At 37.3% G+C, this 15,092-nt stretch overlaps 1 protein-coding gene across 4 annotated transcripts in view; it reads left to right on the top strand.

The window, feature by feature from the left end:
* The window catches only part of WWP1 (WW domain containing E3 ubiquitin protein ligase 1), a 107,896-nt gene that overhangs the window by 82,724 nt on the left and 10,080 nt on the right, over positions 1 to 15,092 (top strand). For all 4 annotated transcript variants that reach the window (XM_028113068.2, XM_088022792.1, XM_028113074.2 and 1 more), the window contains 4 exons: positions 3,236 to 3,395; positions 7,014 to 7,147; positions 7,236 to 7,376; positions 10,699 to 10,819. In XM_028113068.2, coding sequence (XP_027968869.1) covers positions 3,236 to 3,395; positions 7,014 to 7,147; positions 7,236 to 7,376; positions 10,699 to 10,819 — 556 coding nt within the window. The remainder of the gene's footprint in view (positions 1 to 3,235; positions 3,396 to 7,013; positions 7,148 to 7,235; positions 7,377 to 10,698; positions 10,820 to 15,092) is intronic.

Below are 15,092 nucleotides of genomic sequence, written 5' to 3'. Positions count from 1 at the left end.
TATCATTTTATATCTCATGGACATCTTTTCATATCCTGTATGGAGCTAATAATACCCTCCTTTATTTAATGGTGCTAATACTCTTATTTAATGACTGCATAATATTGCACTGTGTGTAGATACCTTAATTAATGGATCAGCATGCATAAGGTTGTTTCTTAATTTTTGTTATTATAACAGTGTATGTTGGTTTTATGTTTATGTTTTAATCCAATCTGAGTCCTTTTGAGAATAGTCTTTCACATTCATTAAATACATTGTTAACAGTGGAAAATGTAAAGCAATATGAGTGGGAAATTGTTTAGTTTTTAACTTTTTTAATGAACAACTTTAAAAATTTTTGCTTTCCCCAAACCTAATTTGACAACAATTTATTTTTTACCAGAACACTTTCATTAAATCTTTTAAAAGAATTAAACCTGCTTTCCATAGGAACAGACCTTTTTAAACTAATATTTCAGAGGTGGACAGAATTACAAAATCACAATTTTAGTACAGCGGGCAAAAAGAGATAGGTGGGAGCATATATGTGAGATTATCAGAGGTTTGGCTAATTAGCATATTTTCTTCTCCAGTGCATTATTAAGCTTTTTCAGGAAAGAAACACTACCTATCACAATAAATGTTCCTGTCACTTCTATTGTGATTTATCTCAATTTCAGGAATGTTCAGACATTAAAAAGAAAGAGCTACCTTAGAAATAAAATATGGTTTTATTTTTTACAGTGTCTGACTTTATAACATTCATATGCTTGTCTGTACTTATAGTTACCTCAGCTGTTTGGGTTTAGTTTTATGTTTTGAGGGTTTTAAAGCACATATTCAGTTACTCCATACCATGATTTTCTTACTCCCAAATTCTTAATTTTGATACACATATTCATGTTTTGGTTTATTCAAGAGTTCACAAGGGTGATATATACTCCTTTAGTTTTGCATGTTTGAAAATGTGTTTTCTGTTGCTTTTGTATATAAACAACTTCACCAGATATAAATTCTTATGCAACACTAATTTCTCCACTACTCTGTAGACATTGTTTGACTGTCTTCTAGCACTGAATGTTATAGCATGTGAAGCGGAAGGCCAGCCCCTTGTAGGAAACTTTTGTTTTTCCTTTGGATGCCCACACAGTCCTTTTCCTTGAAGTTCATTAATTTCGTTGTTGATTGTTTTATATCTTTTCTTAGGAACATATTAAGATCTTTCTTAATTTAAGGGAAATTTTCTTCTATTATGTCTTTGAATATTTTTTCTGTTCCATTTGTTCCATTTTTCTTCAGGAACATCAATCATGGGTATGTGGAATCTTCTGTGTCAGTCTTACATGTCGGTCATCTTTTCTCTGATTATTTTTATCTTTGTGCTTTTCCATTTTGTTTTGATTTTCTCAAACCTATCCTCGTCACTGTATGCAGTACTGCCCTACATTTTGTTGCTTCTAATGTGATTTTTCTTCATTAGTGGCTTTACTGTTTTCTTCATTTTCTCTAGGCTCTGCTAGCTCATCTGTTGTCTCATAATTTTTTCAACCTCTAGTATCTCTTTAGTTTATTTGAGAGTATAGAAAAGGATATTTTGTAAGTGAACTCATCCACCTCTTTTTAGTTAGAATTTTTCCTCCTTTTCTTTTAGTGTCAGGGTATATAGGTTAGATACCATGTTATAGGCATTCTTCTTTTGAATGTATTCAGTTTTCTCTGGGCTGCTATTTGCTAAAAGTGATCTGCAGCAACTACAAAGTTTATTTCTAGTTTTTTTTGTGTGTAAACACATTCTCACAGATCTGTCAGTCGTTTCCCCTGGGTGCATATTTTACCTCAACCTTGTCACAGTGGGAAGTCACTTGGTTCCATTACTACTTTGGGACTGGATTTAGTTTTGTGAATTGATGTTTATCATTTCTTAGTTGATTTTGTTTAGGGGAAGACTCCCTTCTCTACTGATCAGGCAGTTTCTGAGATTATATTTTTAAAGCTTTAGGAAAAGTTTTTGTAAATGGGCTTCCAGGCCAGATTTAGCCTGCCTAGTAATGGCTTCCATTGTGATTTTAAATTTTTTTCAATTATTTGACAGCATTAAAGAAAATCAGTAGATTATGCTTAAGAATCAAGATTTCTGGCTTCTCTTTAAAAACCCTAGACCCACGTTCCCACCTTCTCGCATGGCATCAATTGGCTGAATCTACATAGCTTATTCAGCCCTGTAGGATAGATAACACTCTTTTTCACTCTGTGTCAACCACTGCACTGTCATCTAAGGACAATGATTATCTGCCTAGAAAGAATTCTTTCTTAAAATTGGTAATAACTTTTATCAGGGATACAATGAAGAATGGGGGATTGTGGCTAAGTAGAAAATGTGAGGCCCAGGCAGAGAAGGAAGCCATGTGTACTGATCACTATAAGCATTTGAGTTGGAACCCTGCTTTAGAAGAAATTGCTGTTGAAGAGAGTCTTGCAGATTGGGTTTATTTTGTGATATGAATTATTAATCTTTAATCTAGTTGGATTTCATCATTAGACTTTGATAAGTGAGGCAAAATTGGTGGTAATAAGTTAGAGAATGCTAATCACATTTAAAGATTTCATGTTTTTAATTTTAGTTCCATTTGTAATATGTTGGCAATAAAACTAAAACTGTCCCATAGCAGCAGTGCTGTGTATGTCAGTATCACCAGCAGATACTTACTAAAACCTATTGCATATAGATCCTAGAATGCCTATGAGTTAAGGATACAAAAATATATATGAAGACGTGGCTTTTGCTTTTGAGGAGTTTCTAGTCGGGTGGATGGGCAGGTCATGTACAGGAAAATGAATAATATTGTGGTTGTTATCACAGTACCACAAAGTATTCAGTGATTGATACAAATAAATATGCTGAAAGTTGCTTCAAAAAACTGAAGTGGGATGAATCTCAGTTGGACTGAAAGCAAAAGCGGGACCTACATAGGCTAAGTTGACACTGAGGAGACATACCCAAAGAAAAGTATGGCATAGAAATAAGCATGCTATCTGTGACTAGCACTGAGTTTGTAGCCTGGCATCCTAGGAACTGCAGGTAACTGAGTGGAGGGCCCGATCATAGGAAGACTTAACTGGAGGGCTGAGGAATTGGGCAGTGGAGTTATTAAAGGCTGTTGAGCAGAGATGGTGTGTGCATGGGTGTATTTAAGATTTGTTTTTAAATTCATGTGTGTATGAATGCTAAAAAAAAAATCTTACTTTCTTTTAGAGAATGGTTTTTCTTGCTTTCACATGAAGTTTTGAACCCTATGTATTGCTTATTTGAGTATGCTGGCAAGAACAACTATTGTCTACAAATAAATCCAGCATCAACCATTAACCCAGACCATCTTTCATACTTCTGTTTTATTGGTCGCTTTATTGCTATGGTAAGTCCTTATTTTCCTTTGTTTTATTTATTCATTTATTTATTTAAACTTGCTTATTTCAAAAGTATTTTGGAGAAGACTTAAAAAAATGATCCACGTTATCCTTGGTTGTGTATATTCACAAAGTTTATTACCAAGGAAGTTTGCCTAGAAAGGAGAGTACCATATTTTTTGAGTACCTGTATGAAATCAAGATTATGAATATAAGGATTATTGATGTAGCCAGTTAGTCTTTAAAACTCCTTTCATTTTATAAATTAAAGCTTAATTATGGTGTGACTACTTCTGCATAAAAGGAAAATCTGAGTTGTATAACAGTTGCACTTGACTGATGCTTTGGGAATTTTCAGAGCTTAGCAGAAACTCTTGTGGGGCTATTGTCTTTTCAGAAGTGTTTGTATTTATTTGTACTTTCTGTCTATTCACTCAGCAAATATTTATTGAGCACCTACTATGGCATCATAATATTACAGAGATGAGACCATAATAAAAAGACATAGTCCCCGCTTTCGGGGATCTAAATTCTATCAGGGAGACAGAATAACACATAAGTTATGTGCCGAGGGAAAAGGAGTGTTGCTTTTTTATATGGCATGATTAGAGGTGGACTCTCTGGGGGGTAACACATGAACAGAAACATGAAAGTAAGGGACTGAATGATGCATGTATCTTGGAGAATAACATTATAGACATAAAGAACAGCAAGAAAAAGGCTCCAGAGTAGAATTACATTTTTGATTGAAAAATGGCATATGTGGAGCAGAGTGTATGAGAGAGAATTTGGTGGGAGATGGGGTTGAAAGGTACTGTGTCAGACTTCTAGGAAATTCACTAAAGGGTTTTGAGCAGGGAATGACACGATCTAAGTAACATGATCTGACTTAGCTCTTATTAAGTTTATTGGGCTGCTGTGTAGAAGAGACTGTAATTGGGGGCAGAGGAGAGTAACAGAGAAAACAGGGAGACCATTTGCAACAATCCAGGTGAGAGGTGATAGTGGCTTGAACTTGAGTGGTCTAGCAGTGGAGGTAGTGAGAAAAGTGGCTGGGATTCTGGATATATTCTGTAGTTAGAGCTAACAGCTTTCGGGCAGCTTAGATGCACAGTGTGAGAGAGTCAAGTATGGCGCCAAAATGTATGGGCTGTGTTTGGTTGCAGTTGCTGTTTCCTAAGATGGCAGGGTTGTGGCAAGAGTACATTTTGGGGGTTGGGAAAAATCAAGAATTCGGATTTGGAAAAAAAATGGATTTGTTTTGTTAAGTTTAAGATAATCTATAGACATCCAAATGAAGACTAGAATAGGGAGTTGGGTATGTAAGTCTGGCGATGAGGGGTTATCTAGCTAGGTTAGGGCTATGTGATTGTTTAAGGAATAAGGGTGGATGTCCTTAAACTTCTTCTGTTTAAGGACAGAAGTTTAAGGACATTTGCAGGTCAAGTTGAGGAGAAGGAACCAGAAAAAGAGCTGAGGAGGAGGAGGAGGTAGGAGAATCAAATGAGAGTTGCCAGAAGACGAGGGAAGATGGTCAGCCCTGTCCAGCACTGATATGGTAAGCAAGATGAGGTCTTAGAATTAACCATTTGATTTGGCCAGGGGAAAGATTCTAGGAGCAGTAGAGGACAATAGTTGATTGGTGGGAGTGAAATCCAGAGAGAATGGAAGGCAACAAATAGAAACAAATCTTTTAAGGAAGTTTGCAGTAAAGAGTGATAGGGAGGGAGCCTGGGTGGCTCAGTTGGTTAAGCAACTGCTTTCGGCCCAGGTCATGATCCTGGAGTCCTGGGATCGAGTCCCACATCGGGCTCCCTGCTTGACGGGGAGTCTGCTTCTCCCTCTGACCCTCTTCCCTCTCGTGCTCTCTATCTCTCATTCTCTCTCCCTCAAATAAATAAATAAAATCTTTAAAAAAAAAAAGTGATAGGGAAATTAGGCAGTATCTGGGATGGGAGGAGAATAAAACATTTACATGCAGATAATGATAAGTAAGAAGAAAGAATGTGATGACATCAAAGAGATAGGGAATATGGGAGCAGTGACCTGGAGTAGGAGAGCTGTGTGGCACACATAGAAGTAATAGATAACTTAATAGAGCATATAGATTTAGATGCTAGTCATGAGCAGAGGTGGTGGAATACACAAAAATTCTCTTCTGGTGGCGTCTGTTTCCTCCATGAAATAGAAAGCAAGATCATTAGCTCAGAGTGAGGAGTAGGGAAAAGTATTTGAGGAATAATAGTCACCTGGGAGAGGGAGTGCAGTGGGGAAATATGATTATCAGGCAGCACTAAGTTCCCACTGGAGGTTGTTGGTCATGAACTAGTCAGCATGGTTGTATATGCATTTCTAGCGTGTTCCAATACCCAGGCACAGGCATGGAGTAAGTTAAGGGTTGTGTTTAGCTGGGCTTTAGATTTTGCCAGAATTTCTTTGAGGAGAGGCTGGATTTGAAGGTATACACGGGAGTAATATTCATGATTGATGATGGAATCAAAACTGAATAAGGAAAGAAAGAACTTTGTTGAGTAGCTGAGAAACAGTGATAAGGTTTTATGTATTTTTTAAATCCCAGTGGGGTCAAAAATTGCAGATATCACTGCAGAAGGCAGTGAGCTAGAAAATTAGGTGATGGCATTGAGTTTGTGAAGGAATACAGTTATTGCTGTATTTTGCTAATAACAGTATCTTAGGTATGATGTCGAGAATGGTTAGGCTAAGTGAAAGACTAAGATTATTGAAAGGACTAAAAAGTTAGGGTAGTAAGAGAATCGTCTAAAATTATGATGGTAGTGTAGAAGAACACAGCATTGAGGGAGCAACAAAGAGAAACTCTTGAGATCTAGGGTTGATGGCAGCGAAGTGCGGGCAAGGGTGGGGCCATGGGCCACTCAGGGCAGTATGAAGCCATGAGCTTTAAGATGGGCAGGTTTGGAGAGGAGGAATTAGTAATGAGGAGCAACACCTGCCCCACTTCCAGGCCTGGTGATATGAGGGGGATGGGAGAGAAACAGCACCCCTTTGGGAGGACTTGGGGAGAAGCAAAGTTTTCAGAAAAATGCTAAATGTTTGTTAAATCAAGATGCCAAAGGATCTTCAAAGAACAAGTATATGGGGGATTTTATTTTATGGTGGTGAGAGTTGGGAGTGCTGAGGAGGTCTGGCGCTTTTTTGTGTTTGCTGTTGTGAGCAGGAGTGAAGACAAATGGGGTCAGTCCTGCAAATCTCTTAGGCAACTGTGGTCAGAAAGGAGTGGAGGAGGAGTCTTGCCAGGTGCATACACAGGAGCCCTGAGGCTCCGTCTGTGTTTCTGCATCCAGTTAGGTTAATTTAGTTTATAAAATACACTAGAAAGAGTGGGGGTTTGATACTGTTCTTTTACCATCGTCATTGACAGTTATTGATAGGACTTGATAGAGCAAAGTGTTTGAAGTCATTTAACTCTGTAATTTGTGTTTCATACTTAGCATTTTATGTAATATTTTGGTTTTCGTGATTTATCCTGGTTATTTAAGTGCTTACTTTGGCCTGTGAAACCTCATGATTTCTCTGTTATTGTGCTCTGAATAAGAAAATCATTGTTTTATAAATTTTTAAGTAAAATTTTTTATTTCTCTTGGCAGGCACTTTTTCATGGGAAGTTTATTGATACTGGTTTCTCTTTACCATTCTACAAGCGTATGCTAAGTAAAAAACTGACTATTAAGGATTTGGAATCTATTGATACTGAATTTTATAATTCCCTTATCTGGATAAGGTTTGAAGATTTATCTTTCAATGAGACATTTTCTTGAAGCCAATTTAGATATCATGTTAACTAATCGATATATATTTATATCACCCAGAGACAACAACATTGAAGAATGTGGCTTAGAAATGTACTTTTCTGTTGACATGGAAATTTTGGGAAAGGTTACTTCGCATGACCTGAAGTTGGGAGGTTCCAATATCCTGGTGACTGAGGAGAACAAAGATGAATATATTGGGTAAGGTGATACACCTGATTGACCTTAATGTCTAGAACTTCTGGCATGTGTCAGAACTAACTCCTCTATCTGTGCCTTTAGTTTGATCCCATGTTCACTCCTCTGGGAAGCTGTTGCACATTCGTTCCTCCTTTCATTTATCCTTTTTTGTCCTTTGCTCTCTACTCAGTCTTCATCTCAGTTTATAAACATGCTCTGACAGGACTCAAAAATTCAAATGTACTAAAATAACTTCTCTTGCCTCTGATGTACATATATTTAAGTTCTCAATAATACCAGTGTTCTTAAAATAAGACAGTAAATGATGACCTTCACTTTCCCACTCTTGCTGTAAGCATTCTACCTTTGTGCAGATCAAAATTTATGGAACAGTGGGGCTAAAAAGGGCTTTGCAAAGACTGTGCAGCTTCATTTCTAGATGAAGCACCCAGGGTGCTCTGTCAGGTAGTAGCAAAGCCCAGCTGATGCTCAGTTCCTCTTATAGCTCACTTTTCCTCTTTAACTTACTCTTTTCACAGTACCCGCCACAGCCTCTTGTCTTGAAACTCTTTGTTCCCTTTAATTCCATGATTCTGCACCATATGGATTTTCTTCACTTTCTCTGTAATGATGGTTATCTGAATCTCCATTTCCTAAATGTGCAGGTTTTTCCCAGGTTCTTTATTCAGCCTGCTTCTCTAAATAGCCTGCTAACATGGCTTCAGGCTGGAATGGGCCCATGGGCCATAGTTTGCCAACTCCTCAACTACTAAATCAACCTGTATTAAATTTAGCATGTCAAAATCAAACTTCTCATTTTTTTTTCCTGTTGCCTCACTTGACCTATCTCTATTAATGGTACTACCATTTTCATTCTCTTTTAGGCTTTGATTCTCGGTATCACCTTTGTCTCAAGTTTTTATGTTCTTGATACTTGTTTCAAAAATGGGATCATATCATACATGTTACACTCTAGCTTGCTTTTTCCATCCTCCATGTCAGTAGAGATATATCTAATACATTTTCTAATAGCTAGATAAATTATGGTATATCCATTCTATATTCATCAGTCTTTTTTGCTAGTAGGTGTCATTCAGGTTGAGTCCAGTTTGGGCCACTACAAACAAAGGCAACACAAAACTTCCTTAAGCATAACTCTTTAGTTGTGATTTTTGTTTTTAGTGTATAGGACCTCAGTGAATCTATGAGTAAATGAATGGTAGAAAGATGTATGAAATGCTGTTGGAATCCACAGTGGGAAGGAAGCCATTGATTCTGCTGGGAGAACTGAGAAAGTTCTTCACAGGGCATTGCATATGCTGGGTCTGAAAAAATAAATGAGAGTTTGCCTGATAGATGGAGAGCTTTTGTGGGGAGGGAAACAGCAGGAGCAAGGAATTGAGGTATTAAAAGGATTAGTTTATCCTGAGACTCTACAGCCACAGCACTGTGGAAATAGTATATCATGGTGAGAAATAGTGACTAGCTAGGAACCTTGAGGGGTAGCCAGATTGTGCATTGTCTAAGGAAACTCTTATGTCTAAGAAACCTGGATTTTTGCTCTAATAAAAGAGTGATCAAAAACTAACCACAACCAAGATGAGATGATCAGAATTGTTTCTGGAAGGCTTATTTTGGCATCTTTATGGAGGATGAACTGGGAGGGATAGATGGATGGAAGGAAGTAGTTAGAGATCAAAACATAGTTAAGAGGCTCTTTCATTCTCCTAGTAATTCAGTATCATAGGCCTAAAACAGGACACAGTAGAGGTAAAAATGAGGGAATGGATTTTTGAGGCTATTACAGGAATAGAATAGTTCAGATTCAGTGATCAGTTACATGTAGTGGCGAAAATACTAGCAAATGAAATATTTGAGGTTTCTAGATTGGTTAATAGTTGCATGTGTTAGCAGGATATCCAAGGAGAGAGGACTTTATATCTTAATATCTTAGCAGGATTTGGGAATTTAAGAATTACTGACTTTTCTGTGGTAGTTAAACTTTAGGTAATTGATATCATCTTTAAGTAGTAAATAGCGAGAAAAGAAAAGAAGGCAGAGATCTCAGTGATACCAACATTTCTGGAACAGTGAAACCAATGGAGGAAACAAAGGAGTAGCCAAAGTCAGATCAGATCAGGAATGGTGATACTGACCAGGGAAAAACTATGTGAGGCTTGGGAATGCTGACGCCCACCCAGTGTTCAGAAAGTTCATGGAGCAGGAGTAATTTTGAAGAGGGCATGGGGCTCGGCAATTTAGAGTTCTTTGGTGACATTTGTGAAGGAAATTGTTTTGTTTTTTCCCCCTGGGAGAGATGTTGAAAGTCCCAGATCATTACAGTGGTTTAAAATTTGGGTGAACAGGAGGTGAGAAGTGGAGACAGTGAAATAGAGTACTCTTTTAGTAAGAGTGGTGGTAAAGAGAGGAGAGAGAATAATTAAAAACAAACACTGGGTTGAAGGAAGGGTTTTGGAAAGCAATAGTCTGAGCACCCATGTGGGCAAATGGGAAGAGGGCCGGAAGGTAGAGTTGAGGGCATGGGCAAGTAATTGATGAAGAACAGTTGTGGAGGCAGCAAGGATGAAAGGTTTGCCCTCAGCAGAGAAGACGACCAGCTTTCTCTGGGACCCAGGAAGGGGAGGAATTTGGATAAATTGCCTTTCCTTTTATCTGCTGGCATCGGGTGGCTTCTCCTCATCAGTAGTCTGTGCTGTTCCTCACAGGGACCAGACCCGTCTACTATCAGTGAGGGAGGCCCCTTGTGGAAATTCTGTGTCACCATACAGATTCTCTTTCTTACTTCTTTTTTTATTACACTTCCCTCCTCTACATCTGCTTTATATATCTCCTCAGAATGTTTTATTTTCATCTTGTATTACTTTTTCTGTTCTGTTAGGAAATCTTCATGTTCTAATAAATTAGCATGTAAAGAACCAGTGCTCCAGTTTTAAGCCTTCTCAAGTCTTCCTTGGCAAATGCTTTGCTGGAAGGAGAACCTGTTGAATGACTGTAGCCTTTCCCTTACTGTGTCAGCACACAATATTTGGAATTATTTGTTTACACATGCACAGGAAATAAGTGCTTGAATGTGGCTGTTTTACTGACAAATAAACTTTCTATTTTGAAAATCATCCTTTTTAGCTACTGATGTGCTGGAACTGATTTCCTCATGGGGAAGCAGGTGTTAACTCTTAAACTACTTACATACACAACATCAACATTTATGTTACATATATATATAGCATATTTGGAAAAAGAGAAGGAATTTCAGAAGTACTTGGTGTTTCTAAGCTTTCACCTCACGTAACAAAATATTTTTAAATAACGTCTTTATTTTCAGTTTAATGACAGAGTGGCGTTTTTCTCGAGGAGTGCAGGAACAGACCAAAGCTTTCCTTGATGGTTTCAATGAAGTTGTCCCTCTTCAGTGGCTACAGTACTTTGATGAGAAAGAATTGGAGGTGAGGCTCTTTTATTATGCTATTTAGGAAATGTTACTGGGAGGATGAACTGTTTTTGTGCTTCTACAGGAGGATGTCCACACATTTTTAAATGATATAGCACAATGTAGTATTCTCTTACTCGTGCCGGTGTTCGGGGGATATTGAAATCCTAGCATGGGGTGATGGTCTTAAGTTCTCTGAACCGTGATGATGTCATGGGCACAAAATCATTAATCAGTGCCCACTGTTAGGGGTCCTGAAGACTGAGTGTAACCTTACTAATAACTTGTGGAACTCAATGAAATCCTTGTTTACTGGTGAGTTGCCCCAAAGATCCATTCTTAGTGGTCTTAACTGTATTTAGACTTGTTAGAAGTCTATCAGAAATTCTTTTCTGGGGGATGGGAGAGAGTAAAATACACATAACAAAATTTACCATTTTGAACATTTCTAAGTGTACAGCTCAGTAATGTTAAGTATACTCACATTATTGTGCAGCCAATCTCAAGGATTAATTTTCATTTTGCAAAACTGAAACTCTATATCCATTAAACAACTCCCCATTTCCCCTTCCCTGGCCCCATCATTCTACTTACTATGAGTTTGACTACTGTTTATCTCCTATAAGTGACCTCGTGCAGTATTTGTCTTACTGTGACTGGCTCATTTCACTTAACATAATGTCCTTATAGTTTATATTGTAGCATGGGTAAGAATTTCTTTCCTTTTTAGGGCTGAATAATATTCCACTGTACGTATATACCACATTTTATTTATCCATTCATCAGTCACTGGATATTTGGTTTGCTTCTACCTTTTGGTTATTGTGAATAATACTGCTATGAAGATGGATATATAGATGTGTCTTAGATATCTCTTAGAGACACTGTTCTCAGTTGTTTTGGATATATACCCAGGACTGGTATCACTGGATCAAAAAGTAATTCTATATTTAATTATTTGAGGAACTACCACTATTTTCTGCAGTGGCTATACCATATATTGCATTCCCGCCAAAAGTGTGCAAGGATTCCAACTTCTCCACATCTTTGCCCACACTTGTTATTTTCTGCTTTGTTTTGTTACAGTAGCCAACCCTAATGGGTATAATATCCCATTGTGGTTTTGATTCGTATTTCTCTAATGATTAGTTATGGTGAATTCTTGAAGTCTTCTTGCCCCATATAGATTAGAACATAGGTAGGGCTGTTAGGGTATTCCTTGGTATTCTCTGCCTCCTTTGAATACAGTATCTTAACATTAGCCATCTTCAGTTCTCTGTTAAGAAACTTGGTTTGTTCATATAATCAAATGTGCATATGAAAAATTAGCATTAGAAATTGTATACAGTAATTTTCCTATATAGAAATTAGCCTTCTGGAAACTGACAAGTATATGAAAATCAGAACTCTGAGACTGACAATGTAGACTCTATAAATCTGGTTAATGTCTCTTTCTTTGAACAGCTTGACTGTACAGATTAGCAGAAACACATCAGAAGAATAGAATGGAAGATATTTTTTAGAGTACTATTAATCTTTTTTAAATCACATACTTCATTAAGAATCTGAAGAAAATAATTTCGTGTTTTCAAAATGCATACACCTAAAATACTCCATACCCCCCCATTAAAAGCTCCTGTTTTAGGGGCGTCTGGGTGGCTGTCCTTAAGCGTCTGCCTTTGGCTCAGGTCATGATCCCAGGGTCCTGGGATCGAGCCCCGCATCAGGCTCCGCTCCACGGGAAGCCTGCTTCTCCCTCTCCCACTCCCCCTGCTTGTGTTCCCTCTTTCGCTGTGTCTCTCTCTGTCAAATAAATAAATAAAACCTTAAAAAAAAAAACAAAAACAAAAACAAAACAACACTCCTATTTTAGAGGCCCACCTAGTGAAAGAGGGATGTTATGGCCAGAGTCCAGCATTAGCACACAGATGAAACTAAGACTGTAAAAGGATATGAATAGGCGCATACTTTTATATAGCCTTTGGTAGAGTTTACAGTTGTCTCACACATAGCCCTGTAAAATAGTTGGGCCATATAATAATTTCCTTTTACACATAAGGAGACTAAAGCCCTTATTGGTTACTGATTTGCCTTTAGCTCATAGTACAGAGCTGTGAGAAAATAAGGTCTTTTTTGTTGTTGTTTTGCTTTATGTTGTTATTCCTAGTCTGTTGTTCTTTTACTTACATTCATCTGTCTTAACCATGAAGAATACCACAATAATGGGCATGCATACCATTATTCGAAATAATGGTTATTCATAGTCATGGCCCTTTATAAGTTAAAATCTGTTTAAACTAAGATGCAACAATTTCTTTGTAAAAACTCTCATCACACTAGGAATAGAAGGCAACTTTCTCAGTTTGTTAAAGGGCATCAACAAAAAAAGATACACCCTGACATCATTCTAATTGGTGATACCGTGAATATTTCATATTGAGGTTGGGAAGAGGGCAAAGGTGTCTGCTCTCATCCTTTATACTCCCCATTATACCAGATGGCCCAGCCAGTGCAGTGAGGCAAAAGTAGAAATAAAAATCATAAAGACTGGAAAGGAGTAAAGAAATGGCCTTTATTCACAGATGATAACATGATCGTCAACCTAGAAAATCCTAAGGAACCTACCAAAAAAATTTACTAGAAATAACAGTGAATTTAGCGAAGAGTACAGATCGAAGGCCAATAATTTAAAAATCAAGTGTATATCTTGTGTACCAGCAACACTTGGAAATTGAAATCTTAAAGTTTTATGTACTAAAGCATCCAAAAAATAAACAAATTTAACCAAGAGCATGCAAGAGCTCTATACCTAAAAACACAAAACATTGCTCAGAAAAATTAAAGACTTTAATACATGAAGAAATACATCATGTTATGTATTAGAAGACTCAATATTATAAAATGTCATTTGTCTCCAAATTGACCTGTATATTCAATGCAATTCCAGTCAGCATCTTGGAAGAATGTTTTGTAGAAATTGACAGGCTGATTCTAAAATTACAAGGAAATGCAAAGGTGCTAGATAAGCTAAAACAATTTTTTTTTTAATTTTTATTTGTCAGCACAAGTAGTGGGTGCAGCAGGCAGAGAAGCAGGCTCTCCCCCTACCCCCCCCCCCCGCCCACATGCTTTGAACAAGGAGCCCAGTCCAGGATGCGGTACTCAGTCCCAGAACCCTGGGATCATGACTGAGCCTAAGGCAGACACTTAACCAATTGAGCCACTCAGGCATCCCACAGTTAGTTTTGTGTTTTGTTTTATTTTGTTTTTTTAATTTATTTGACGAAGAGACAGCGAGAGAACACAAGCAGGGGAAGCGGTGGAGGGAGAAGCAGACTCCCTGCTGAGCAGGAAGCCTGATGTGAGGCTCCATCCCAGGACCCTGGAATCATGACCAGAGCCAAAGGCAGACGCTTAATGACTGAGCCACCCAGGCGCCCCCCGCCGCAACAGTTAATTTTGAAAAAGGACAAACTCGGAGGATGTTCACTACCTGATTTAAAAAATTATTATTAAGCCATAGTAATTGAGATAGTGTGGTATTTTTGAAAGGATACACAAACAGATCAGTGGAATACTAAGAGTCCAGAAATAGACCCACATATATATTATCATATGTGGGTCTGTGATTTTCAACAGAAGTGCTAATATTTTTCAATGGGGAAAGAGAAAGTCTTTTAAACAAATGATGCTGGACCAACTAGATGTCCGTATGTTAGAAAATTAACCTTGACCCCTACTTTAGCCCATGAAGAAAGATTAATTTAAAACATAAACGTAAATATGAAAGCTGAAAAAGGAAACAGTTCTCTTGGGGAGAACACATAACAATTAGCCACACATTATATTATAGATATTATTATATATAATATATATTATATATATAAACTCTTACAACTCAGTAAAAAGAAAAATTTTCTAGAATGGGCAAAAACTCATAAAGAAAGCTATGATGGCAAGTAAACACATGAAACATATTCATTTGTTATTGGGGAAATGTGAATGAAAACTAAATGAAATACCACTTTGAGATAATGTTTGAAGTTTCTTATAATGTTAAACATATATATCAGCCTCTTATTCCCTAGCAGTTCCACTATTAGGTATTTACTCAAGTGAAATAAAATACATATATTCATACAAAGATTTTTTTCATAAATGTTCATCACAACTTTATTCCAAGCCAGAAATTTGAAGTAACCCCTAAATGACCATTAAGAAGTAAACAGATAGGTACATTATTGTATAGTCATATAATGAAATACCACTCAGCAATATGAAAGAAACAT

Source organism: Eumetopias jubatus, unplaced genomic scaffold, assembly GCF_037043125.1.
Source record: "Eumetopias jubatus isolate StellerSeaLion01/CBP00866 unplaced genomic scaffold, mEumJub1_p1.0 scaffold_4, whole genome shotgun sequence".
Taxonomy (NCBI): Eukaryota; Metazoa; Chordata; class Mammalia; order Carnivora; family Otariidae; genus Eumetopias; species Eumetopias jubatus.
Note: the sequence above shows the minus strand (reverse complement) of the source record. Positions and strands in the feature narration are given on the sequence as shown.